This window comes from Equus quagga, chromosome 1 (assembly GCF_021613505.1).
Source record: "Equus quagga isolate Etosha38 chromosome 1, UCLA_HA_Equagga_1.0, whole genome shotgun sequence".
NCBI classification, from domain to species: domain Eukaryota; kingdom Metazoa; phylum Chordata; class Mammalia; order Perissodactyla; family Equidae; genus Equus; species Equus quagga.
The window spans coordinates 134,237,971-134,263,702 of NC_060267.1; the positions used below are offsets into that span (position 1 = coordinate 134,237,971).

The following is a 25,732-nucleotide window of genomic DNA, read 5'->3' on the forward strand; positions in this document are numbered from 1 at the left end:
CTCTTCTTCCCTAATATCTGGTCTCTGACTCTGGCTCCTGACCCAGAGCTCCTAGACCTTTGCAGTTTCCTGAGCCAGGAGTGTTGTTAGTTGTAAGGAGGTGACTCTTGATGGTGGGCTCCTTGGAAGGGACTGGTCACCAGAAAGACCAAGCCATGATTAGAAGTTTGGAATTTTCAGGCCCACCCCCCATTCTCCAGAGAGAGGAGAGGGGCTGCAAGTGGAGCTAGTAATCCATCATGCCTACAAGGTGAAACCTCCATAAAAATCCCCAAACTGCGGGGTTTAGGGAGCTTCCAGGTTGTGGACACCCATGTGCTGGGAGGGTGATGCACCCCAACTCCAAGGGGACAGACCTGGCCGTATGTATCTCTTCATCTGGCTGTTCATCTGTATCCCTTATCATATCCTTTATTATATAATAAACCAGTAAATGGAAGTATAGCCAGCCCTGGTGGTCTAGTGGTTAAGATTTGACACTCTCACTACCATAATCAGGGAACCACACCACCCGTCTGTCAGTTGTCATACTGTGGTGGCTGTGTGTTGCTGTGATGCTGAAAGCTATGGCACTGGTATCTCAGATATGAGCAGGGTCACCCATGGTGGGCAGGTTTCAGCACAGCTTCCAACTAAGACGGACTAGGAAGAAGGACCTGGCCACTCACTTCCAAAAAAATTGGCCATGAAAACACTATGAATAGCAGCAGAGAATTGTCTGATATAGCACCAGAAGGTGAGAGGATGGCACAGAAAGACTGGGCAGGGCTCTGCTCTGCTGTACATAGGGGAGCTAGGAGACAGAATCCACTTGATGGCACTAACAAGAAGAAAATGTAAGTAAGTGTTTCCCTGAGTTCTGTGAGCTGTTCTAGCAAATGATCAAACCTGAGGAGGGGGTCATGGGAACCTCTGTAGCCAAGTCGGACAGAAGTTATGGGTAACCTGGGGACCCATTACTAGCAACTGGCGTCTGAAGTGGGGGTAGTCTTGTGGGACTGAGCTCTTAACCTGTGGGGTTTGTACTAACTCCAATTAGTGTTAGAATTGAACCGAATTTTAGGACACTCAGCTGGTCAGGGAATTGGTCAGTGGAGGGAAAAACCAACACATCAGATGTCAGAAGTGCTGTGGTTGTGAGAATGAAAGAGAAACAGTTTTTCCTAGACACCCATCACCCAAAGTGTTCCAGTGGAGACAGAGCTGGGGCACCTGCCCACCCCGTGGACTGCTTGGCAGAGAGCCTCGGCCCATAGCACACTTGGCCAGATGTGAGGGAGCCTGAGACTGGACCGCCCTGTCTCTGTTCCCCCGCCCTGGACCCCAGGGCGGCCGGAGCCAGCCCCTCCTTGGATACTCACAGGACTGTGGGGGGAGGGGCCAGGAGCTCACCGTCCACATCCTTGAGGTTGTTCTTCTCGCAGGCCTTGCGGATGGCCTTGTCCAGGATGCCGTAGTCAGTTTCCTCCTCCTTGATGGTGGGGAACAGGTCGGATACAATCCCAGAGAAGAGCTTTAGGTCCTCCTGCAGGAACTTGGGCACGTTCACATCACGGATGGCCCGGAGGCAGATCAGCTCCTGCAGCAGTGGCCAGTGGAGCCTTCAGGGTGGCCCTGGCCAGATGCCCCTCTAGCTGCTCCGGGGCCCTCCTGGAGTCCTGCTCCCCGGGCACCCCTCTGGATGGAGCTCACCTCATTCATGCTTGGGTTTTCTCGCTTGAGGTTCCCAGCAGCCGAGATCACAGTCTTCACAGCTCTCATCCCAAAGTCATAGTGATCCTGTCACCGCCGTACAGAAGGAGGGTGGGTGGGCACTGTCCCTCTCAGGGCTTCTATCTGGAACACTCTGCCTCCCACCTGGTACCTGCCCATCACTCAGCTTGCAGCTAAAATGTCATTTCCCCTGCAGGCCATCTGCGACCACCCACACACCCTAGCCTGGGCCGGATACCCTCCTTTGGGCTCCTCTGGCACCCTCCATTTCACCATCCCAGTGGTGGTGAGGCTGAGGGTGAGGACTCTGCCTGGGTCACAGTGAAATCCTGGCACAGTCCTAGCTTGGTGCCAAGGGCAGGGAGACACTTGAGTTTTGTTCAAAAAGTGAATGAAGGGGGCCAGCCCTAGTGGCCTAGTGGTTAAGTTCACTGTGCTCTGCTTTAGCGGCCCGGGTTTAGTTCCCGGGCGCAGACCTACACCACTTGTCTGTCAGTGGCCATGCTGTGGCGGTGGCTCACATACAAAATAGAGGAAGATTGGCAACAGATGTTAGCTCTGGGTGAAACTTCCTCAGCAAAAAAAAAAGTGAACGAAGGAGTTTCCCATCTGTGCCACAAACGGGTTGGCCTCAATGGCCTTTGAGCTTCCCTCTAACAGTCTTGTAACATCTCTTCAGAACCACCTTTCAGCCATACCACTGTGGCTTTTCCCACTTTTGCTGCTGGTTCTGTTTCTCTCCATTATCTAGCAGGTGTGTTGGAAATAGTTAAATTTCTCATTTTGCCCCATGGTGCCAGACCATGAGAGCTATATCTGGACCTGACCCATAGACCAGCACATCTCCCAGAAATCTTGAACTTGGAACTGGATGAAGAGACTGGGCTTGGCTTCAGGTCATGCCATTTAGGAAGGGTTAAGTGCATTTCCAGAACCTTGTGGGGATAGTTGCTCTGGTCGGGGGAGCATTTTTGATAGTGGATGGTTAGAAAGAAGGGTATGTGGAAGTGCTGGCACCCAGGGTTTTTCCCAGTAACAGATCGCATCTGCTCTAGCCCATGGGTTTCGGTGGGTCCCATCTGCCCAAAGGCAGCATGGTTCCCCCTGGCCACAGTGATTGGTGTTCATGCATGAGCAGGTCACCCAGAGAGGGGCTGTTAGGATGACACCAAGGACTTTTTCAGGAACTATTAGGAAAGAGAAACTAAGCTGTTAGCATGTAAGCCCAGAGCTGGGGCTCATCTCTGCCACTGCAAAGGGGGAGCTTGCCTGAAAATGGACCAACAGAAAAGCTCACCCACCAGTGCTGGCGCCTGGACCAAGAGCATAGAGCATCTACCCCAGAACCTGGGCTCAGTACACTGAGCGGGGGCCCATGGTGTTGGGAGGGTTGAGTGGGGGCCCTGGCTGTCCTGCTCTGGTCTCATGAGACCCAGGTTCACTTGATCCTTAGCCCTGGGTTGTGTGGCTCTTGGTCTCCTAATGGTTGACCATCCCTTGCATCTGAACTAGCCCAGGTAGGCTCCTGCTCCAGCTCCCTGTGCACTGCATGAGCCTAGCCAGGCTCATAGCTGCTTAGGACTTCAGTGTCCTCAGCTGAGAAATGGGGATGTAATCCTATCTCATGGGATGGCTGGGGGCAGGCAGCGGCTCTCAGACCCTGGCACCCGGTCAGACAGGACCTCACCTGGGAGCTGAGCTGCTCAGAGGAGAGCTTGAAGGTGGTTGTGATCTTCTTGGCCAGCACATTGGCCTCATTGAAGCCAAAGGAGTAGAGGGAGATCTCAGCGATCATGGCGTAATCTGGAACCATCATGGCCACGGGCCGGAAGAGCGCCTGGCACACAGTGCACATGTGAACAGAGAAGCAGACTTCCACTCCCAGAGCACCACTCGCTCTCTGGATTGTCTGGTTCTCAGAGGGGAGCTTCACTGCCCTCTTCCCCAACTGATGCTTGCTTGGATTCCCCTCTGCACCACACCTGCCAGAGCTGTGACTTGCACCACTCTGCTCATTAGAAGCCAGTCCTTTGTGTTGACCTAAACCTATCCCCTGACTTCTCCCAAGCCCTGAGGACAAGCCTGGGGCCTCCTCTCCGTGGCTGGGGTGGACCTCAGGACCCCTGGGCAGAAGGGCTGTCATGAGGAATCACAGTCACTGATGTCTAGCAGCTGTGTGTCCTTGCACAAGTGCTTTAACATCTCTAAGCCCAGGCCACAGCTCCAGTGCTTCCAAGTACCCTGGGAAGCCTCCTGGGTCTCCCTGGGCTTGAACTCACCTTCAGGTTATCAGGGAGCTCGGTGCGGCCGGCGTATCCTGGGTTCATGGTGATAAACACAGCGCAGGATGGCACGAGTGGGATCTCGACCCCCTCAAACATGAAGCGTTCCACCTGCGGGAAAGGGGCTGACTCACCTGCCACTTCCTGCATGGGCCCCTCATCCCCTGTTGACATCCCTGTCCTGGCTATAGCTGGTCAGCCCAACTAGACCCCTGATCGTGGGTTGACTCCTTTCTCAGCATCTGGCCTAAGACCTCTGATCCCAGTGGCTCCTCATGGCCTCCCAGGTCCTGGCTCCCTGAGGTCTTCATGTAGCCCCTGCTTTCCATTCCTTCCACCCTGAACTCCTGACACTGATTCTCCCTGAACTTGGGCAAGCTCAGCTCTGATGAGGACCCAGGCCACTGGGGTGGGATTGTGTCACCTGCCGGCCTCCCAGCAGGTCCCCAGAAGAAGACCTCTGGCCTCTCTGAACAAGGCTAAAGGAAGAACAAATGGCTGGGGCTTTCCATAAGGGTCAGGATGTAGAGAGGGACCACTTCATCCACTGCAGCTTGGCCTGCAAGCTGCTTCAGAGTAGGGTAAAGATGTGGGGCTCCCTAACTGGCTACAAAAGCCCCCTCAGCAACAGCTCTGCAAAGAGGGAGGGGGGAAGTACCCAGTCCCTTGTGAGATGAGAGAGGCTGGGCTCAGGACAGGCCTGAGTGCCTGGCTTCTCACCCCACTAGTGTGGGGAGTTGCTTGGCGGCATGGGCGTGGTGGGTATAGTTGAAGCGATGAGTGGGTGACTTGGGGGCAGTGTGAAGGGGGTGGCAGCCCCGGAGGCTCACCCGCTGTTGCTGTGCCTTCTGGATGGTGGTGATCTGCTGCGCCACCACAGACAGCACCTCAATATCGATACGATTGAACTCATCAAAGCAGGCCCAGGCCCCAGCACTAAGTGAGGTGAGACGGTTTGGGGGGATATGAGTTCAAAGCCCACCTGGCACCTCCAAGGGCCCCCTGTGACTCTGCTGGGGAGGAAGCCCTCACTGGCGATCTCCATCAGCTCAGCCACAATCCCACTGCCCACCGCTCCACCCCAGCGCCCACCAGGGGTCAAGCCTTCAACTCCTGTTATCTCCTTCCGTCCCCTCCATCACCCTGTGAGGCTTCAGGCAGTGTCCCTGGAGAGTTCAGCCTTCCTGCCCTGTCCTGTGCCACCCGCATGCCCAGCCTCACCTGGCCAGGCCCTTGAAGAACTTGCCCATAGCCATAAAGTCGAGCTGGTCAGAGCAGTTGAACACAACTGTCTGGATGGCCAAGGCTTTGCCCAGGTCTTTGGTGGTCTCAGTTTTCCCTGTGCCGGCTGGGCCAGCTGGGGCACCCCCAAACTTGAGGTGCAGGGCCCCGGTCAGGGTCAGGTAGCACCTGTAGGAGTGAGAGGTGGTGGGCATGGACCACGCACTGTCCTTGGGATTCCCACAGACACGGAGAGAGAGCCTCCCCTCTTGGGCCCCGTGGACAGGCGGCTCTTGCCTTTCCCTCCTCTCAGGGCCCAAGGTGTGCCCAGCCTTGGCTGCTGGGGTCAGGATTACAGCCCTTGGCCACTTGCCCCGTGCTTCCCCCACCCCGCCTCGTGGTCCTGTAGAGCCTTGCTCAGGGACCCGCTGGGATGGCCGGCCTGTGGTCACACTTCATTTCCCTTACTCAAAACCCAATTTGAAAATCCAGCTGCTACTAAATGGCCAGAGGAAGTGATTAATTGCTTTAGAAGAGAATTGTTCACTTTATAGAGGGACTTGTCCATTATTTCTCTCAAGATGGATCCTCTGGCACGTTGAAAGGAGCTCTGACTGATAAAAAATAGTAAAGCTCACACCATTAGATGCTTACTGAGTGCCACACGTGTGCTTAGAGCTGTATCCGTCAGCTCATGGAATTCTCATAACCACCCTGGAGAAACTGCAGAGGAAACTGAGACACAGAGGGGTTGAGTCACCTACCCAAGGTTGCTCAGCCTGTGATGGGCAGAGCCAGTTTTGGACCCGAAGCCCGAGCTCCTAACCCTGCACTGCTTTGATGGCCTGGCTCATTGTGGACTGACTGCGCCTTGTGGTACCCAGACTCCTGGGCCGGTCAGAGCCAGAGGGAGGATCCCAGTGTGGGAGGGCGTGTGGGAGGGGGACCCTCACCTGTCAGTGAGGGGTGTGATCACCAGCCTGCCGCTGTTGCCTAGGTACTCGTAGCCATAGATGAACTCGGCATTCACGGCCCGGATGTACAGGTTGTTATTCGTCCAGTAGTACCTGGCATTGCAGGGAGATGTGTTCCTGGGCGATGGGGACCACAGGCCACTAGCAGGGTATGTGGTTAAGCAGGGGCAGTTCTTTTGGGGAATGAGGCCATCAGGCATTCCTGCCCATCTTGTCCTAGAGCCTCGAGGGCAGGGACCAGCCTGTTGTTGACTGACTCTCCACCCTCCCCTGGTTCCTCCTATGGCTGCTCTGGCCCTGGCGGTGGCCGGGCCAGGGCCCCTTCCTCCTCACCTCAGCTGTGAGATCCATTCGAAGTCATTCACACTGACCACGTTCTCCTGTATCAGCTTGCTCACCACATCCTTGGCATGGACCTCAATGACGATTAGTGCTGACAGCACGGCCCGGTGCATGCGGGACAGCTTCCCTCGCACCAGGGCTACGAGGTCACTGAGCTGTAGGAGTGGGGGACACTGTTGGGCACAGCCACTCTGTGGATAGCCTCTCCCTCCCTTGCACAGAGGGTGGGCTTCTGCCAGGACAACCCGTCTATACTGGGGATTTCTGACAGTCTGGGATGGGAAGCGTACAGAGACCAGGCAGGGGGAGGCCAGGCAAGGCATTGGTCACATGAGAGATCTGGCAGGAAGTAACTAAAAATGAAGGCACATGCATGGCATCTGCCTCCATGGAGTGTATGGTGCCATCTGAGCCTTCAAGGACAGGTGGAGGAGCCCAGTGAGGAGCTCGAGGAAGGAGTGTGGTGAGGAGGCGGCACACAGAGCAAGGATGGCCTGTAGGACAGTGCAGGAAGGCCTCAGCTATGTGGCTCCCTCACTGACCATCAGGAGAAGGGCATTTGCCTGGCCTCAGAGCTCTCCTCAGACCCCTGGTCCCTCCTGCTGGCAGCTGGTTGGGAGACACTCATTTTAGGGGTGTCTGACTTTCTGCTCTTTGGATCCAACCCCAGGTGTCTCCCAGGATCAATACAGGAAAAAGCTCCTGGGGGGACTGGGCTCTCCTGGGGTGAAAGTATATGGGGGGAGCAGATGGTGACCCCCTTAACTCCCACCTGCTGGGTGAGCTGGGGGAACAGCCGGTTACTGAGATTGTTGGCTTCCAGGGCCTCTGCCACTTCCATGGTCCAGTAGGTCTGGCACCCAGCGATGGTCACCTGGCCAGGCCAGTTCAGCACCCACTGGGTCCTGAGCATCTGGGAAGATAACATGGGCAGGGCTGACCCAGGCAGCTGCCAGCCCCAATCCTGCACCCTCTTTTTCCCTTAAATGTCATCTGTGCTTTGGCCTTTTAAACTCTGGGCTAAAGTTGCTAATTCCACCTCAAAAGGAAAGAAGCCATTAAGCTCTGGGCCTCTCAGGAGTGAGCAGAGTCATCACTTCCTTTGCAGAGGAGACCTTGAAGCAGAGGGGTAGCAGCCCAGGATTGGGGAACACGTGGTCCTGGGTTCAAATCCTGACTCTGCTACCTGTGAATCACATGCCTTTGGGCAGAAAACATCTCTGATCTGACTTTGTAGGCCAGCTGCTGACTGTGGGGCGAAAGAGGTAATGTGGGTGAGGTCCAGCCCAGGGCTTGGCACACAGTGAGTGCTTGACACAGAATAACAGCAACTGATTATTGTTAGGAGCAAGTCTCATTTTGTGCAGCGTATTTTCAGATTCCTCCCTGAGCAGCCCTCAAGGATCCCCTGCTCCCAGAGCCCCCGGCTGATTGAGAGCAGCAGCAGTCAAGGCCGTAGCCTGAGGATGAGACAGACAGGCAGCCCAGCCACCGTGATGGAGTGGAGAGGCACTGAGGAAGGAATAAACAGAAGGATGACCAGGTGTGGAGGCTGTGCCATGCTGGGAGGTACAGCTCACCGTGGGGTACGCCTTGATGGCCCTCTCAATGATGTCCCGCACGCTGGCCTTCATGCTGTTTTCCACCTCCCGCAGCCAGTCCTCCACATTGCTAGACGGGTAGATGGAGAAGGACAGCTGTACCTCCTCACCCTCTGCTGAGTACATATGTGTGATCTCCAGGTCCTCCTGGAACAGCAGCTGTGACAGGGCAGAACCACAGTGGGGGTTACCCAGGGTGTGTCCAGAGGCCCTGCCCCCCACAGCCCTAGAGCTGGCCCTGTCTGTGTCCTCCACCTTCAGAAGAGAGCTCTACCTCAGGGGGCCTGGGGGCTTGCCCCGCCCCAGCATCTGTCTTGGCTGGGCCTTCCCTGACTGCATGCAGGCGGATGGGTCTGTCTGTCACCTGCTGTGGCCCAGCCCACTTGCAGAAGGAGGCTAAGCCTGCCCTGTGTGTCCCCCTCCTGCACAGGCCTCTGCGGCCTCCCTTGTAGGTTAAGATGAGGACAAGAAGAGTCAGGAGCCTCTGGCCTCATGGGTTTCTCAACCAAGCCAGCACCTCAGTGTACTGGAGGGACAGGGTTCCCCTGGATGAGCTCCCCTGAGCTGGGGGTTCTGAGGCTGACCTTCCTCCCGCAGGCCCCAGGTGTGTCTCTGAGGGCCAGGAATCTCACTTGCCACCTCATGTCCTGCTAAAAGGACTTGGGGTGACAGAAGAGCTGCTCTCCCTGGGAAGGTGCCCCAGTGCTCCTGGCCCTGAGCCCCTGGCCCAGTTACCCACCCGGGCAATGTTCTCAAAGCACTTGCGCAGGTGGGGCTGCACGGCCGTGGGGTCCTTCGTCTGGGACAAGATCTCGAGTAGTTCATCGTCTGACAGGAAGTAGAATCTGCCCAGGGAAGAGGGTTGAGGGAATGGGCCAGGAAGCCTGGGTCCCAGCTGCCCCAGTACCACTGACATCCCTGCACCCCGGCCTGGCAGGGCACTCGACACGCCAACCTTGTGGGCAGGCACTGACAGAGTGGGCACGGGCCAAGTGGTGCCCACCTGGGGAAGGCGCTCCGCTTCGTCTCCAAGTACTCGCTGAGGCCCTTCTGCACCATGTCAAGCAGCTTGTTACAGTCCCGCAGGCTGTCCAGCAGCCTCTGGTCAGAACACACATTGATCACCTGCATGGCCCAGGCCAGAGAGAAACTGGAAGTGAGTATGGTCCAACTGGGAAGCAGCGAGATGGGCTCAGAGGGCACCCACACCAACCAGAGACCCTCAGTGGGGCCTGAGGAAAGAAGAGGGGCAGGAAAATGGCCCTGAGCCAGGGGCTGCACCCATAACCCCTGTCAGTCCCACAGAAAAAAGTTGGTGATCAAAAAGATGAGGGTTAAACAAAGCCAAGGAGTTAGATTTGCTACAGGACCTGTCAGGGCCTTTAAAAAGCTAATGTGGACTGTAAATCTCCAAGGAGAAAACCATCAACGCTTGTGTTTCTGAGGAACATGTCTTAAGACTGGGGAGCCCACTCAGAGGGACATAGGCTAAGACCAAAGCCTTGGACTTGTCCTCCAGTCTTTCATGTTCAGGTAGAGAAGAAACCAGGAGGCTCCCAACAATGTGACCAGTGCCCTCAGTGGTCCCAGTTGCCCCCTCCCCTCCCCGTGTGAGCTTGCCTCCCGGTTCTCATAGGCATTCTTCATGATCTTCCTCCAGATCCGCTCCATTGTCTGGTAGCGCTTGCTTTCCACAGGCAGCTGCCGGTTGATGTCCTCAGAGCTGAAGATGGGCTCCAGGTAGAGCCAGGACCGCTGACAGTTCAGCCACTCCTCTAGCACCTCCTGGGAAGGGCATAGACTTGTCCAAGTTGGGTCCTGTCCCCCACTACCTAGACATTTCACCCCACCAGAGTGCTGGGAAGAACACTGGGCACCAGAGCCAGTGTCTATGGGGAAATGATGGCACTGTCAGACATAGTGCTCCAGGGAACAAAGAGGCTGCTTGGATGCCTGCCCTCCAGAGAAATCTCGAGTCCCTCATAGGACACTTGATTTTCCAATAGAGCCACGGGAGCCACTCTTCCCTACGAGAGAACCACACCCAAACCAGCTAATGCTGAAGTGACAGAGGAAAAAAAACCCACTGCATGGAAAACCAAACCAGCCTCCTTGCCTGGGAAGACTTTTGGGTCTATGACCCCAGGATTCTCTGAGGTTTATTGGAATCAAGCTTAAGATCTCTAAAATTCTCTCTGAAACATCAGTCCAAGAGTGAGACATCTTTAAAACAAGCCACTTTCCCTTTCTGCCTCCAAATTCTCCTTTCAGGATTTATCTTTTGTCTTTTCCTATCAATGCAAACTCATTCATTCATCATTCTCCTCCTTATGAGATGCGTGCTATGGCCCGCTTGGTGTCAGGGCTGTGCCAGGCCCGTGCCAGGCCCATGTGGGCAGCAGGAGAAACAGAGGGGACCAGGATGTGGTCCCTGCCCTTGAGGAGCCACAGCCCACTAAGTGGCCAGTCCTGCCTGTGAACCACCAAGGGCCTGGCATGTGTGATGGACTCTATAAGAGGCACCAACCAAGGGCCTTGATGGGAATACCTTGCAGGCGGGTGTGGGAGAGTCTGCATGGACTGCTTGATGCTGAGCCTTGGAGGCAATGGAACTCCAAGTGGAGGGGCCAATGTGAGCACAGGAGGGAGACTCAGGGACAATGCCGACCAGCTCAGGCATCCCTGGGTGATCCAAGGAACATATAGACAAGCCCTCCTCACTTGGCTTCCAGCATTCACTGAAGGTTTCTGAACAGCTCCCAGGAAGGCCCCAGGGAAGGGGCTGTGAGAATCACACCAGTAGGACTGACCCCAGGACAGTCCTCCAGGGTTCTGAAGACAACTTCTACCCCTGGTCTTGAGAGCCCCGAGGAGGGGCAGTCCCCAGTGCCCTGGCCCCCTCACCCTGAGCTAGCTCCAAATGAGTTGAGAATGGGAGTCTCAGGGCAGAGCTGGAGAGGGTGTTGAGGAGCCTTAGGGCCTCATGGCGTCCAGTTCAGAAAATTCCAGAACTGGAGGTCCTAGTTGTTCCAAGCCCAGGCAGGTCTGCAGAGGTCTGCAGGCAGCTCCCAGGTGCCTCCTCAGCCGCAGCCTTAGACCAAACACTGGCCCCACCCTACGTCCTGAACTGCCTCCTCCAGTAGCTGAACCTCAGAGATGGAGAGTCACATTCTAGTCACTCTCCTCTGAATGAGGGGCCTGTCAGAGCCAGAAGCTGTGCAAACTTGGGCAAGGCACTCCACCACTTTGAGCCCCACTCAAACACCACAAAGAGCCGCCTGTGGGACAGGGTGCCATGATGGTGGAGGAGGGGCAAGGAAGGACATGGAGGGCCCACCTGGGTCAGCTTCAACTTGTTCTCCCAGGAGCTAATGCGTTGCTCGAAGGGCTTCTTGTAGGGTGAGAAGGACATGCTCTGGGTCATGACGATGTGGTCGTCAAGCAGCTGTGAGGCCTCATCTGGGCTCTTGAGGATGTAGGTGTCTGTCTCCTTATAGGGCAGCACGTTGAACAGGATGGTCGACCACTCCTTCTCCATTTTGTCCAGTGCCTGGGGTGACGATGAGTCAGGCTAGGTCCTGGGAAGGGGCTGGCCCACGTGCTATCTGACCAGCTCTGGGCAGGGAAGCAGGCTTTGCCCAGCCATGACTTTCACTCAGGCCCCTCTGGCAAGTACTCTCAGCTGGTCTGCTCAACAAATCCCCCGTGAGTCCTTGTTCGAATTCAAGGCTGACTCACTCTCATACATGTGCTGCATATGTCCAGCATGCATGTACATGCAGGTTGGGAGGCAGCTAAGGTGCTGGTTAGGAGCTCTGGTCCTAGTTCTAGCCCTTTCTGGCTAGGTCACCCAGGCCAGTTGCTGAACCTCTCTGAGCCTTAATTTACTCAGCTGTTAAGTGAGGGTAGCGCTATCAGCTCCTTCTGGGAGAGGAAGTAACTTGAGACTGGGTAGCCACAGGGATGGTGGACACTGCGCCAAACCCTTCACATCCATTATTAACTCACTTAATAGAATGCCCCTCAGCCCCTGGGCCTGGTGAATGACCCTGGGGATGGGGCCCAGTACTATCATCCTCCCATGCCATTGGGCAGGGCCTGGGTGGGGCAGGGTGAGCTTGCTGGTGGCTTCCCACCTGCTCGATGGCATACTCCTTGCCGGCCACCTCGGCCACCTTGCTGATGCTCTCGATGTGGTCCTGCAGGTTCATCTCGAGACAGCGGGCGAAGGTCAGGTTGGCCTTGGGCCTGACATTAATGTTGATCTCATTAGACAGCACGTCCCAGTGCCGGTTCCGCATGCCGGGATTGCGCAGCCCCTGGATCAGCGGGATGTACGGCTTGAACTCCTCGATTCGGGCCCGGATGTCTAAGGCCACGTCCTGGCAGGCTGCCGAGCAGGGCAGGAAGGTGTGAGAGGCAGCTGGCACAGGCTGGGAAGGAGGGTACGGGCTGGCTTGGCTGCCTACCTGGGATGTCCTTGAACTGCTTCACACACTTGTGCATGGTCTTGAAGGACTCGATGACATTCTTCTCCAGCTGCTCAGCGTCGATGGCTGACAGGGGGTCGTTCATCCAGCTCTCAGACCAGCGCAGCCAGTCAGAGGCTGTGGTCCAGAGGTCTAGGTAGGGCTGGAAATCCTTCACCATCCTGGAGAGCTTCTCGTACTACAAGGGCAGAAGAGCCAGGGCTGTCTTGGGGTGCTCCCCAGTCTCTCTCCATGCTGCTCCTTCTTGGGCCAGGTCCTCTCCCTGTCCTTGCTCCTGGTTGCTGTCCCTGAGCCCATTCCCCTGGACTTGGGCCTGGCCTCCCTTCTTCTTGCCCCCCACAGGCTCTGGGCTCTGAGTGGTAGAGCAAAGCCTACACTGACACTCAGGCCTCCTGCCTGGTTCCGGCCAGCCTCCTTGCCCTGAAGGCCATGGTGGGGTGGGGGTGGGGGGTTATCTCCTCTCTGCAGCCTGCTCAGTCTGCCCCACAAATGCCAGGGCCCTGCCACCTGTTAGCTGGGTTCTGATGTGGCTGCAAAGCCATGGCTCCTCCTCAAGCCCTGGGATTGGGGACAGTGTGCCCACAGGAGGCCTACATTGGTAATGGGCAAGCCAAAGATGCGCTCGCGGTTGTTGTAGAGCACGGCCAGCTGCTGGCAGTCCTTCAGCTGCTTCTTGACCCTCCGGACCTCGTTGGCAATCTCGTGTGCTCGCGCAATCTCCACGTGGGTAGAGAAGCCAGCTACCACCAGCTGTCGGTCAAGGAGCAAGGGTTCAGAGACCTCTGGGGCCCCAGCTGCACCCATGCATCCCCACATACACCCAGGGAGCCCGGGGCCCCCAGGGCATTACATCTCCCAGTATTGAAGGCAGTTTCTTCTCCCAGAGTAAGCAGGTTCCTGGCCCATCACAGGCAGGCTGACCAGCCCATGGTAACACAGTAAGGTCAGAGGGAGACCCAGTGCCCTGAGCACTGTGCCCATTGCCCACTGGTGCACAGAGGACACAACAGAAGAGTTGGGGCTCTTTGCTACCCTGAATTGTTCTGGAGCTTGCTGCCCGGGTACCCCTCTGGCCTTTCAGTTCATTCTTTCAGCCATTTGTTCACTCATCCACCAATTAGTCTATCAAAGATTGCACCTCCTGAATGCAAGAAGTGAGGCCCAGCCCGGGAGAACTGTGTGTGCGTGATGGGGCGAGTCCTCACAGAGCAGAGTCCTCAGCCCAGCCCCACCTGCAGCCCTTCCAGCTTCTCCTGGAAGTTGCTCTGGTCCATGGTCTGGATTTTGTGGAACTTCTCCTCATCTTCAAGGTGCTGCTGCCGCACCATCTCTATCTGCCCGAGGATCTTAGAAGGCCAGTTGCTGGCAGCCCATCTGGATGCAGCAGGGGTGGGATCGGGGGGAACATCACGGCTGAAATCATGGGGTAAGCAGGCCAGGCAGGGGTGCCCAGGGTGAAGGGGAGAAAGGAGGAATCCAGGTGGGAGATGGAGCCAGCCAGGGTTGGGTAACTGGGAAGTAGAAGCGAGCTGTGAGGCAGCCATTGCCACCGCCAGGATGGGCCTGCCTGGCAGAGGAGCCAGTCCCTGCCCTAGGATTGTGGTCTAGGAGCTGTGGTCAGCATCCAGGGAGATGCAGATCCAATGCACCCATGGCAGTGACGGAGCAAAGGGGAAACGGTGTGGGAAATGAGAGGAGTGATGCTGAGTTCTCCTCTTAAACCCCAGGATCTCAAGGGGCTTCACTTCAGATGAGGCAAAGTGACAGCCCCTAACCTGCATTTCCTTGGTGACCAGCCAGGGCTACTAGGCCAGCTTCTTTCATATCAGACCAACTCCCTTTGCCTGGCTGACATGGGGGCTCTGTGGGATTCAGAGATTCAGCTGGCCTAGGGATGCTGACCCTGGGGGAAGCCCACCCTGAACACTAGAAGGCCCTGTAAAGGTGGTGCCTTAAGGCTCCTGGGCAGGGATCCCAGGAGATGGTGCCAACCTCTCCCAGGCCCTGACATCCTGAACGCACCCCTAGTCTGTGAGGCAGGGTGGGCAAGGGATCTCCGGGGGCCTCAGTAAGGCAGTCCCATCCTGAGGCCATTTCCCACAAGGCTCTTGAGCTGGGTGGGGACAAGTGCTCCTCCCCAGGGACTGCCCACCAGGCTGGGCTTTGCCTTCTCTCAGTGCTCCCCAGTGCCCCAAAGGGCCTCAACCACGAACAAGAGGATCCTAGGCCCAGGTGAATACGTGTATGTCAGGCTGGTGATGAGATAGAGAATGGAGACAGGGTCAGGGGAGCAGGGTCCTTAGGCCAAGAGGCCCAAATGATTTCCTTCTGCCCCATTAGCCACCTGGCCCTGGTCCGTATGGAGCCATGGCCTCTGGCATTTTGGCAGGGAATTTCTGGTGTGACTGCACAGCCTGTGGCCGTGGGGATATTTGAGAGCCACTGCAGCTCGGTACTTCCTCCCCCGCCTTCTCCTATCTACCACCCAGCTGGGGTGGGGACCAAGCTCCCACTCACTTGTCATTGAAGTCATCTGTACTGAGGTTGTAAAGGAATTCATCCATGACCTGGTAGTCATCCATGACCTTCACAATCCGCTCCTGAATGGACAGGTGGTGATGAGAATGCATGTGTGCCTGGGGGTGGACCAGCCTCCCCAAAGTGATTGGGTGCTAGGGAGAGGCTGCTCTCTTCCAGAGAGGGGAGACCTGGGGTGGGGGAGGAGGCATAGGGTCAAGTCCAGCACCGGGCTCAGGGCTCCAAAGGACATGGCAACCATACCTCCAACATCCAGCCCCCAACCCATAGCTTCCACCCTCCTGACTTCCTAGACAGCACAGCTTTGAAGCTCCACCATGGATCCAGCCTTCCAACCCCCCAAGCTCCACCTGTCCTCCATGTATCTACCTCACTTCCAGCCTCCTGGCTCCTGATCTCCCAGACCCCAGGCCCCAAATAACAGCCCTGTGCCTCCCACCCCCCTGCCCCCCAGGTGCCCACCTGACCTCCAGCCACCAGGCTCCTGGACCCCGGCCCCAGGCCCCCGGCCCTCATGCACCCACCTTACCTGCAGCCCCACCAGCTTCTCGGGGATGCCTTTCATCCACTCGCGAAGCTCAGCCAGCTCCTCGATGCTGTTGGGCTTCTCGTAGATCTTGCGACTGATGCTGCGGAACTCCTCACAGATCTGGCGGTGGGGGAGGGCCCTGGGGAGGCCGTTTGCCCCTCCCTTGCTTTCCCTGGGGCCTGCTCCTCTTTCTTGGTCCCCAGTGTCTCCCAACAGGTAACTGCCCCCACCCTACCACATCCTGCAGCTGGCTAACTGGGGCACTGAGGCCTTATGGTGGGGTAAGAGTGTCACCTAGCACACCTCACCCTCCCCAGCCTCCTGTGGCCAGCCAACACACGCCCAGGGCCTCTGAAGCCTGCACTTGCACACCCTCATCTCTCTGAAATGATCCATCTCAGAGTATCCTTCGTGAGGGGTTCCCAGGTCTCTACAAGTCTAAAGGAGGAGGTAGCAGCCTCCCCTTCCTGGGACCTCCCATATCAGACAGCTCCCCAGACAGGCAGGGTCAAGGCAAGGTGATTTCCAGATCCTTCCATTGGCCTGGGCATCTGCAGACACCCCTAACCCTGCCTGGGGATATCTTGCTGGTGGGCGTTCACCATGTATGCACGGGTGTGTGTATGGCTGTGATCACGGGGGCTGGGCGAGTGGGCACTTACATCGTCCACCTCCTTGTGCAAGTTCTTGGCCAGGATGTCCAGCATGGAAGTGGCCAGTGCCTTGCGCTTCTTGGACAAGCTCTGCTTGACATTGTCAACGTTGATGTAGAAGGGCCCAATGATGATGCTGCTGGGCAGCGAGCTGTCCAGGATCTCTTTCTCCTGTAGGTGGGTGAGCACCACCTCCCTCACCACCTCAGCCAATGGGCAATGCGTCTGGTAGGCTCTGCAGACAGAGGATGATGAGAGGGTGGACGTGGGTCACACAGACACACAGACACACCTAGATGCACATACGCACTTGAGGAAGGTGGCAATGTCATTGTTGTTCAGCTCCAGGTACTTTCTATACTCCTTGGCATAGGCCTGCAGTGGGATCATGGCCTTGCGCATAGCATTGGCGATGACGGCTCTCAGCTCCTCCACTAGCGGTTCATGAAGCCCCACTGACTCCAGTAGGGGGTCGCCGCTGATAAAGATGTCCTCCATCACCAGCTGTGGAGCAAAGCAGGGGCAAGCGCAGAGCTGGATGAGCCACGGAGCAGACCAGCAGAGGGGTTGAAGACATGATCTGAAGACTGAGTGGACGGCAGTGTGGCCAAGCCCAGAGACCGTGGTAGGAGTAGGGGAGAGGGTCTGCTGCGGTGTCTCTCAGAGCGGGGCTGTGAACTCAAACAAGGCTAGAAGCCTTGTGAGGCCCACCAAGGGGCAACGTCTTCCTCTGCCTGTGCCTGACTCAGTCCAGTGCCAAGAAAGAGCAGACGGGTTCACCAGGTCCTGATGGCTCTGACTGACCAGCAAGGGAGACAAGAGAGAACTGGAGTCACAGAGGCTCCTAGGCCCAGAGGAGTGGGCTGTGTGCAGCTGTGGTCATGAGTGGGGACTTTTGACAAGGGGTCCCAACTGTGAGGTAGGTCTGCGTCCACATCTTAGCCGAAGAGAGAGGACAGGAGCTGGGTGGGATCAAGAGGGTAGGACCTGGGTCAGACATGGCTGCAGCTAGAGTGGCCTAGTAAGCCCGGTTCCAGTCACAGTCCTGACACTTAGAAACTATGTGACCTTAGGCTAAACTTCTCCAAGGCTGACTACACAATAGGGATGTTGTGGTAAGGGCTAAATGAGCTATTCAAGAATTAAATGGCTGAGCACACTGCCAGCCAGATGGGAGGCCCATGATAAAGCTGAACTGCTCTAATTCTCGTGGCAGTACCCTGCAGCACGGGTAGCCACTAGGGCCCGGTCAGCAGGTGCCCCGGGCCTCGAGCTGTGGCTATACCTTCTCCAGCTGGGGCACCGCGTGGGTGGCCAGGATGCCCTTGTCGAAGAGGTTCAGCAGAGATGTCTCGAACTGCTCCAGCGGTGTGCTGTAGTGCACCCCCGAGCTGTCCAGCACTAGGTCCACGATGAACAGGGGATTCTTCCGGGGCCTGTCAGGGGAAGGCTTGGCTGTCCGTTGGCAGGGGCCTGAGGAGGCCTCTGAGCAGCAGACCCAGCCCTCTGCCCTTCTGGCCAGCATGATGGCTCTCGAGCTTCTCCATGCACGAGACTCGCCTCCTCCCTCCTCCCAGAAACCTCCAAGTTACTAGAGAGAAAGACCCAGACTAGCCAAACAAGCTCCTCTCTTCCTGCCACTTGCCCAAAGGTCCATGGGCACCAGGGAGAGGGAGGACTCCCATGCAGTCCTGAGGTCATCAGGGCAGGTTTGCCAGACCCTGGCACTGTGGCCCCCATGCTCTCCCTGGGAGCCCACCATCCTTGGCTTCAGGATGCCTGCTACTACACACCAACAACCCTCAAGCCTGGATGCCAGTTGAGGCCTCCTCCCTGTGCTCTGGATTGCCACCCACCCACTCACCCAGACCTCTAATGGGCATTTTAAACATTCCATGTCCCCTAACTCCCGCCAGTTTCCCCCAGGGCTCGGTACTAGGGGCGACCCCGGGAGTTAGCCTTGTCTCCTCCCTCTCCCTTTACACATCCTCCTGCAGCCAGGCCCACAGCACTGCTGCCCGTGCACTGCTCCAAATCTGCCCCACCAAGTCCCAGCTCTATCACCCCTTGTCTAGACAATGGCAAGAGTCTGACTTTTCTTCTGCCTCACTTGTCCCCACAAATCCAGAGCATCATTTTGGAATGTGAATCAGATCATCCCTCCCGTCTAATGGCTGCTGACCACATTAAGAATAAACCCAGCTCCTGACCGCAACCCCAGGAGGCTCTGAGTGATCTGGCCTGGTCCCTGCTGGCCCTCCATGTCCCCGTGACCAGCCCTGCCTGCCGCCCCACTCCAGTCATACCTGCAGGCCTTTCCTTCCTTGGCTGTTCAGAGTTCTTGCTGCGCCCCTAACCCTGTGCCTCTGCACGTGTTAATCCCCACCCCCATCTCCTCACAGCCGGTTTCCTCTCAGTCTCAGGTCTTGGCTCAGATGCCACCTCCTCCCTGATGCCCTAGCAAAGCAGCCCCGCCCCAGGTCTGTCACAGCCCCTGCCAAGATCGGCCATGGCTATGCCTATTTTTTATTTCCTTGCTGTCTGTTCCCCTGTGAGAGCAGGTGCCCTGCCTCTATTGTTCCCCTAGAACCCTGCCTGGCTCACGGCAAGTGCTCAAAGAATATTTCTCAACCGAGTAACTCAATGACTGACTGTGAGAATGAAGGTCACCAGAAGAAATGCAAGCCAGAGCTGGTGGGACATTCCCCAGCAACCAGGATGGGAGCGAGGCTCTCCCTGCTGTCTGGGACCTGGCGGTGCTGGGCACCTTGACCCTGGCTGCCCTGGTGCTCCTCTCCTGCACCACCCTAGCCACTGCGGCCTGGCAAGGAATAGTTCTGGTGACAACAGGTGCTCTGCCCAGCCGGGCCCCACCTGTAGGGGCTGTTTATGAGGTCCTCGCCCCAGACCATGGCATCAGTGCAGTCAAGCACGCTGCAGCAGGCATCGCTGATGAACTGCGAGAAGCTGGCCAGTGAGTCCTGCACCAGGAAGCGCAGCGTGTCCTGCAGCATGTACTTGATCAGCTCCATCAGCTTGCGCAGCTTCGACATGAGGTACACCTCCCAGTTGTTCTCGTAGAGGTTGTACCAGCCCTTGCTCATGTCGCGCAGGCTGCTGCGCATGGCCACCTTGAGGGTGCTGATCCAGGTGTCCTTGAGGAACATCTGCACCTGGAGTAGCCACAAGTGGCATCACATGGCCACCCCAGGGACCCACCACCACAGGTGCCATGCTCGGGGACTCTATGCACCAGGGTGCTGGGGTGACCTTAGGGCTCAGCTGATCACAGAGGGACTTCCCCAACCCCAACTTACTGTCAAGCCCTACCAACCAACACCTTCCTGTGACCCCGGGGGCCAGGGCTGCTGTGGGGGAAGGAGAGAGGGAGGGGCAGCAGAAGCAGGGCTTTCCCTCCAGCCAAGGGAGAGACACAGAGACACAGAGACACAGGGAATGGGGCAGAGGGAGAAGCAGACTGGAGCAGAGAGGCAGACAGAGGGGAAGCTTTTCTCCTAGGCCATCTGGCAGCTGTCTCCCATGAAGCTGCACCCCTCCTCCCTCACACCCCAATGCTCAGGTAGATATGGGGGTGCATACGGTTCCTGCTCCCCTTTCCAAGACAAGGGGTCTGCTTCAGCCACCAGGGTTGGGGTGAAAAGTGACTAGAAAGGGAGCCTACCCTGGTTCTCCCTTTCTCTGTAAGATGAGCCATGCCCCTTGGCGCCCACCCCAGCTTCCCACAGGTCTAGGAAGAGGTGAGGCTTGGTTTTAAGGAAAGCAGGGGCTCGCAGCCTCATGGCTAGCTGATCGACCCCAGCTTCGCTGGGGGACCCAAGTTTGTGCCTGTCAGCTCCAAGGCCCTGGCCTGTGTGCCACTTCTCTGTGCCCTTGATGCCCACGCACCTGGGAGAAGGTCTGTGACTGGATCTGCTCGAACTCTTCCAGGCGGCTGTACTTGGAGAGGTTCGAGTGGAACAGGGACATGGCAGTCACCTTGTTGCACTCGGCCCGCACCTTGCTGAGGGCTGTGATGACCTCCGACCGCGTGAGAAGGGACACGAAGGTGAAGTCCTCCTTCTGCTCCCGGAAGGGGTACTTGGGGACACTCACCAGCCCTGTGTGCATGGGTGTCAAGGGCCAGTGTCAAATCAGCCTGCAACACAGCAGGGTCAGGACAAATCTACAGGGTACTGGTGGAGGGACACAACTCCTGCCTCCTCCCCAGAAGAGACACCCATGTCCCCAGAACCTCTTTTCCCATGGCCTGCCAGACTGGCCCTAAGCCCCCACAGTGAGGTGCTCGCCCTGGAGCTAGTGAACGAATTCCCTCCAGGCCCTTCTGGGTCACAGACGCCTTTGAAGTGGGGGAGAAGCGCAGACCCTCTCCTCATCCACTCCCGCCCACTCTGCACACAACCCCTGAGGCCCACCTGGGGCCTGCTCTGGAGAACCAAAAAAGGAAAATGCGGGCACAGCGCCCTCAGAGCTCCCGCTGTCCATGCCCCAGCCTGGCTCCCTGCGTCCAGGAAATGAAATTACCAGAGATGGGGGAGCTCCAAGCAAAGGGGACTCCAGGGGGCCCAGTGTCCTACTCCGAGACTCAGTCTGTCTCTTGTCAAATGGGGCTGCAGCAGTGCCCACTTATTCTTGCTACTGGAGGAAGAAAGGGCTAGATGTCCCTACGTGAGATGAGCAGAGCCCTTCCATCCACTTCCAAACAATCGCATCCCTGATACACAGTGACCTTGTACTTCTGCCCCAGTCAGACTGCTATTTTTTTTTAAAACGCCTTCTTCTACCCAACCACCCCTCTGCCCCAGCTCTCCAGGTTGGGAAAAGAAGGGGGATGAACGCAGGGGACGGGATAGGTGCAGGTGAGCATCGGAGGGCCAGACGGGTGGCCATGGGCCTGCCTTTGTCTAACTACCTCACCTTGCTTGGGCACCTTCTCCTCCTCCTTCTTTGGCAGGGTCACGTAGGAGAATGTGTCGGGCTTGGAGGCGACAATTTGGTCAAAGTTGATCTTGTTCATGCTGCGCTCATAGTCCAGGTTCACTTCTCTGGAGAGACTGCTGAGGTGCTCCAGAACCCTGCCCGTGTGGACCGGAGACGGAGGAGTCAGAGGGGCTCCACACACCGTGTCACCCCCACGCTGTGGGCTGGCTGGGGCCCAAGCTCTGCTCTGGCATGGGCCTGGGGACATGAGTTTGGAGTGAGTTTGAAGCCTCCCCTCTGGATTCACAGGCACACCTCCCACCTGGCCCCAACCATGAACCTCCATTCCCCTTGTTCCCTGCCTCTTTCATGCCACCCCCTACTATCACATCAGTCCCTGAGTCTGCTCATTTTGCCTCTCAATTCTCAGTGTCATCCTAGTGCAGCCCACCATCCCTGCCTGGTCCCCTCACTCCCACCCCTGCCCATTCCAATCCACTCTCCACAAATCTCAAATCTGTTCACACCCATCTCTTGCTTAAAATCCATTCCTGGGTCCCCTGGATCCTAGGATAAAGCCAAACCTCTTTCTGGGACCCAAGAGGTCCTTCTAACTGGTTCTGGCCCCTCCTTACCCTCCTCTCAGGCCATTTTCCTGTTTCCAGCCAGCTCCAGCCACAGGCAGCCCCACTGAGTTCTGGAGTCACTGAACCCTCACTCACCTCCGAGTCTTTGCACATACTGTTACCTCTGGTGGCCACATTTGGATCCATTCAGCCCCTACTTCTGCCTGACCAGCCCAGGCTCCTCCCTTGGGGTTTCCTTCCCCAGCATATTTTGCCCTCTCTGGATGAGGGTGGGCCCCATTTACGCTCCCAAAGTGCTTCCCTTGTCTCAACACTCCTGCTCCCTGCTGGTGAGTGAGCACAGGGTGAGGGACAGTGTGTGTGTGTCTGGGAGGGGCTGTGTCCATCTCATGGTCATTTCTGCAGAGCCTTGCACAGGGCCTGGCATTCTAAAGGGGGTTGGATACACACACAAAGAGAGGAAGGAAAGTATGCCCATGGCTCAGAGTTGCATGTGACCAGCAGTGAAGGCCTTGGCAGGAGGTGACCATGCCATCTAGGAGCCCCCCTCTTGTCCAGGGGCATCCTCTACTGAGGCCCTGGCCCGCAGCTCTCTTTCTGTGCTTCTCTGTTCCCCAGGCCAGCAGGCTCAGTTCAAGTGCCAACTCCTGCAAGAAGCCATCCCCGACTTTCACCTCCTGGCTCTGGGCTTCAATTACCCTCTACATCCTCACCTCCCTGGTTCTCACATCCCAGCTAGGGTGTGGAAGCAGGCGGCATGGATCATGAGGGCAGCGCTTGGTGGTCTGGCCATTCACGAACAGAGTGAGTGGGGGCAAGTGGCTCAGTCCGCCGCACCTCAGGCTCCTCCTTGGGAAATGGCGAGGTGACAGCACCTGCCTGGAAAGAGTGGTGGGGCTGCCCCTGGGAGGCCCTGAGCCCAGGGCCCGGTGCCCAGTTGACTCCTACTGAGGGGCTGCTGGATAAACACAGTGAGGTAGTGAAGATACTAGAAGTCAGTTGTGGAGTACTCAGAGAAGCCTCTGTCCTCCAAACTGGCCATTCAGACACTTCGTCCAGCATCTAGCTCAGCCTCTCCAGAGCCTGGCCACCAGCCCCTGCTCTGCACCAGTGCTTTGTTCCTGATTGGGAATGTACCCATTTTCCGTTGTTCATGCCGTCCCTGGGAGCCCAGGGCAGGCTCCAGAGCAGCAGAGGTAGGGGGCAGGGAGCCCTGGGCCTGGAAGCACTGGGGCCTGCCCACTCACTGCCTGCACCCCTGTACTGCCCTGTAGCTCATGGCCCCACAGAGGACACCTGTCACTGAGCTCCTTCACTTTCACTTAGCAAATGTTTACTGGGTGCCAATAACGTGTCCACACCTGGAAGGTGCTGAGAACTCAAGGGGAGCAAGGTGGATGTGACATCATGACTGAGCCCAAGGGTGGGTGGCCCCAGGTGACTGGGCTCTGAGATCTGGAACCACTAGCCCAGGGCGAGCCTGCACACCATCTCCACTCTCCTCACAGAGGCAGACCCCTTGAAGGCATTGCCTCCATTCATTTACTGTTGTTCCCTCAACCAGAATCTTCTTCTCCTCTTACTTTTTAGGCCTCAGCTCAAATGTTATCACCCCAGTGAGGCCTTCTCTGACCACCTAGGTAAAGTAGCCCCTCCAAGACATGAGACATCTCTATTCCCTTATTCTGCTTTGTCTTCACAGTACCTCTCAGCACCCCAAATCACTGAGCTTTTTCACTGTCTTCCTGGCTACACTGTCTTCCTGGCTAGACTGAGAGCCACAGGAAAGTAAGCCCTTTGTTGAGTTTGCTGCTGTGCCCCTCTGCCTGGCACAACGTGGATATTTCCCATGCACCTGGCTGGTTGCCCACCTGACATCCATTTCCCCCTAATTGTACCTCACTTTTGTTCCAGAAGTCACTCCTTTCTCACTTGACTTAGGGGAAGATGACACACCCCCAGCTCCAGGGGTATAGTCTCAACTAGTCTAAGCTGACCATGGTGGACCTTGCCTTGACTGTCAACTGACTTAGGAGCGGGAACGTGATCCAGTTACGATCAATGACTGTTGCAGAGATATAAAATCAAGCCCCCTTGTCCTGTCCCCCTCAGGATAAATTCAATGGTGTCATTCATGCTCCAGAGTTCCCACAGGATCAGAGGCTAGACTTCTCCTAAAACTACATCTTTGCCTAGCTACTTCCTCCATCACATCCTGCTTCCTTCACTCCTTTATAGATTTCTCCTGAAAGGACTTCATCAATGAATCACTTGTACAAGAATCCCCAAAACAGGCTCTGCTTCTAGAAAATTCAATCTACACAGGACTCAGTGGTCTGGACCTTGCGGTTCTGAAACTGTTGCTGCCAGCCTGCCTGAAGATGAAGCCAGCACGCCATGGAGAAAGAGCCCTGACGAGCCGAGCCGGGGACGTCGTGCATCAGACTTCTTGTTACAGGTCAAGTAGTGCACTCCCCTGCTGTCTAAGCCTCTCTGAGTCCAGCATATTTGTCGCACATAGCCAAAAACATCTAAATGATATAAACCCCAAGAAATGGAATTCTGCACAACCAAGGAGATGGTGGCTATGTCAATTCAAATCTCCTGGCACATCCTCAAAAAAAAAAGAAAAAAAAGAAAAGCAAGAACAAGTAACACTATCAAAACCCACACCTTTGTCATAACTAGAATAAAGAGAATGCCCAACTTCACATTATCTTAAGTAATAATCTTTATCTTTATAAAGATTATTAAAAATAAAAATATCTTTAAGTTGGAAAATAAACACCAACTCTCAGAGAGCTATCGCTCCCCGTCCTGCTGCAAACCTTCACGGAGAACAAGGGCAGTCTGAGCAGAACTGCAGAAGGGAGGGGTGGCAGCCCTGAGACTGATCTAAAATCCTGCCAGAAAGAGAAAGTCCACCCGAATGCAAAAATCCTGCACAAGAGTCCTGGTGAATCAGAGCACGTACTATGAGGAAGGGGTTCACACGCACGCATTCAAGGAGGCATTCTTTGAAAGGAACGGCTTATGAGGGGGAGGGAAAAGGAAGAAAGAGGAGTCTTTTGGGGATTGGAGGATGCTGGGGAAAGAAGCAAATGTGCAAACTGCAAGGGAAGAGAGAACAAAAAACTTTGAGGACACACAACCCCTGTCCCCAACACGCACGCGTGCACACACACACACACACACAGAGAGCATCTGTTAAAAAAAAAAAATAGTTTGCTACATTAACAGAAGAGGGCGCCCTGAAACAAGGAATCGTGTAAATCATCCCGAATCCAGGAAATGAATAGGTGAAAGTAGACTACATTTCTATAAGGCTACTATAAGGAAGAGAGAGAGAACACCTTAACTGATGGAAATTCTCATCTTCCCCTCAAAAAAGAAACAAAAACAAAGCAGAAACAAAGTAACACAACACTTCAAACAAAGGAAAAAACACCTTGAATCAGAAATTGGGGAATAAAACAGAAATGGGCAAACAGCAGGAAGAAAAGGAAAGCCATTCTATTGAGCTCAGGGAAGAAAAAGAAGAAACAAAATTATCTCAGGAAGGAAGGCTAAATTACAAGGTGCCCAGGGAAGAAGAGAGTCAAATAAAAAATGTACGAAAGTACTTTGAAGAAAGGCAGAATGACCAAGAGAATGAAAATGAGAAAAAGAAAGAAATAAAAAGGGTCAGAAAGTGGTTGAATTAGAACTGGGCAAAGAAGCAGCAAGATAGATAGGTTGATTGATAGAGATAGAAATAGAGATATACAATGGAATCTCTGATGAAGAAAAACAAAACAATGGAACAGAACTAATATTTAAAACTATAATTCAAGAGAAATTTTCAGAAATAAAAGAATATCTGAA

The 25,732-nt window shown here is 55.8% G+C and overlaps 1 protein-coding gene across 8 annotated transcripts in view; it reads right to left on the bottom strand.

The window, feature by feature from the left end:
* The window catches only part of DNAH1 (dynein axonemal heavy chain 1), a 78,418-nt gene that overhangs the window by 31,346 nt on the left and 21,340 nt on the right, over positions 1 to 25,732 (bottom strand). For all 8 annotated transcript variants that reach the window (XM_046668217.1, XM_046668209.1, XM_046668198.1 and 5 more), the window contains 26 exons: positions 21,279 to 21,436; positions 20,250 to 20,461; positions 19,218 to 19,516; positions 17,629 to 17,779; positions 16,654 to 16,847; positions 16,353 to 16,578; positions 15,691 to 15,810; positions 15,141 to 15,223; positions 13,856 to 13,997; positions 13,218 to 13,373; positions 12,603 to 12,801; positions 12,270 to 12,523; positions 11,471 to 11,683; positions 9,754 to 9,918; positions 9,137 to 9,258; positions 8,873 to 8,978; positions 8,113 to 8,292; positions 7,305 to 7,445; positions 6,524 to 6,687; positions 6,170 to 6,283; positions 5,217 to 5,405; positions 4,826 to 4,931; positions 3,993 to 4,106; positions 3,401 to 3,550; positions 1,693 to 1,779; positions 1,393 to 1,579 (listed from right to left, as the gene is read on the bottom strand). In XM_046668217.1, the coding sequence (XP_046524173.1) occupies positions 1,393 to 1,579; positions 1,693 to 1,779; positions 3,401 to 3,550; positions 3,993 to 4,106; positions 4,826 to 4,931; positions 5,217 to 5,405; positions 6,170 to 6,283; positions 6,524 to 6,687; positions 7,305 to 7,445; positions 8,113 to 8,292; positions 8,873 to 8,978; positions 9,137 to 9,258; positions 9,754 to 9,918; positions 11,471 to 11,683; positions 12,270 to 12,523; positions 12,603 to 12,801; positions 13,218 to 13,373; positions 13,856 to 13,997; positions 15,141 to 15,223; positions 15,691 to 15,810; positions 16,353 to 16,578; positions 16,654 to 16,847; positions 17,629 to 17,779; positions 19,218 to 19,516; positions 20,250 to 20,461; positions 21,279 to 21,436 (4,232 nt within the window). The remainder of the gene's footprint in view (positions 1 to 1,392; positions 1,580 to 1,692; positions 1,780 to 3,400; positions 3,551 to 3,992; positions 4,107 to 4,825; positions 4,932 to 5,216; positions 5,406 to 6,169; positions 6,284 to 6,523; positions 6,688 to 7,304; positions 7,446 to 8,112; positions 8,293 to 8,872; positions 8,979 to 9,136; positions 9,259 to 9,753; positions 9,919 to 11,470; positions 11,684 to 12,269; positions 12,524 to 12,602; positions 12,802 to 13,217; positions 13,374 to 13,855; positions 13,998 to 15,140; positions 15,224 to 15,690; positions 15,811 to 16,352; positions 16,579 to 16,653; positions 16,848 to 17,628; positions 17,780 to 19,217; positions 19,517 to 20,249; positions 20,462 to 21,278; positions 21,437 to 25,732) is intronic.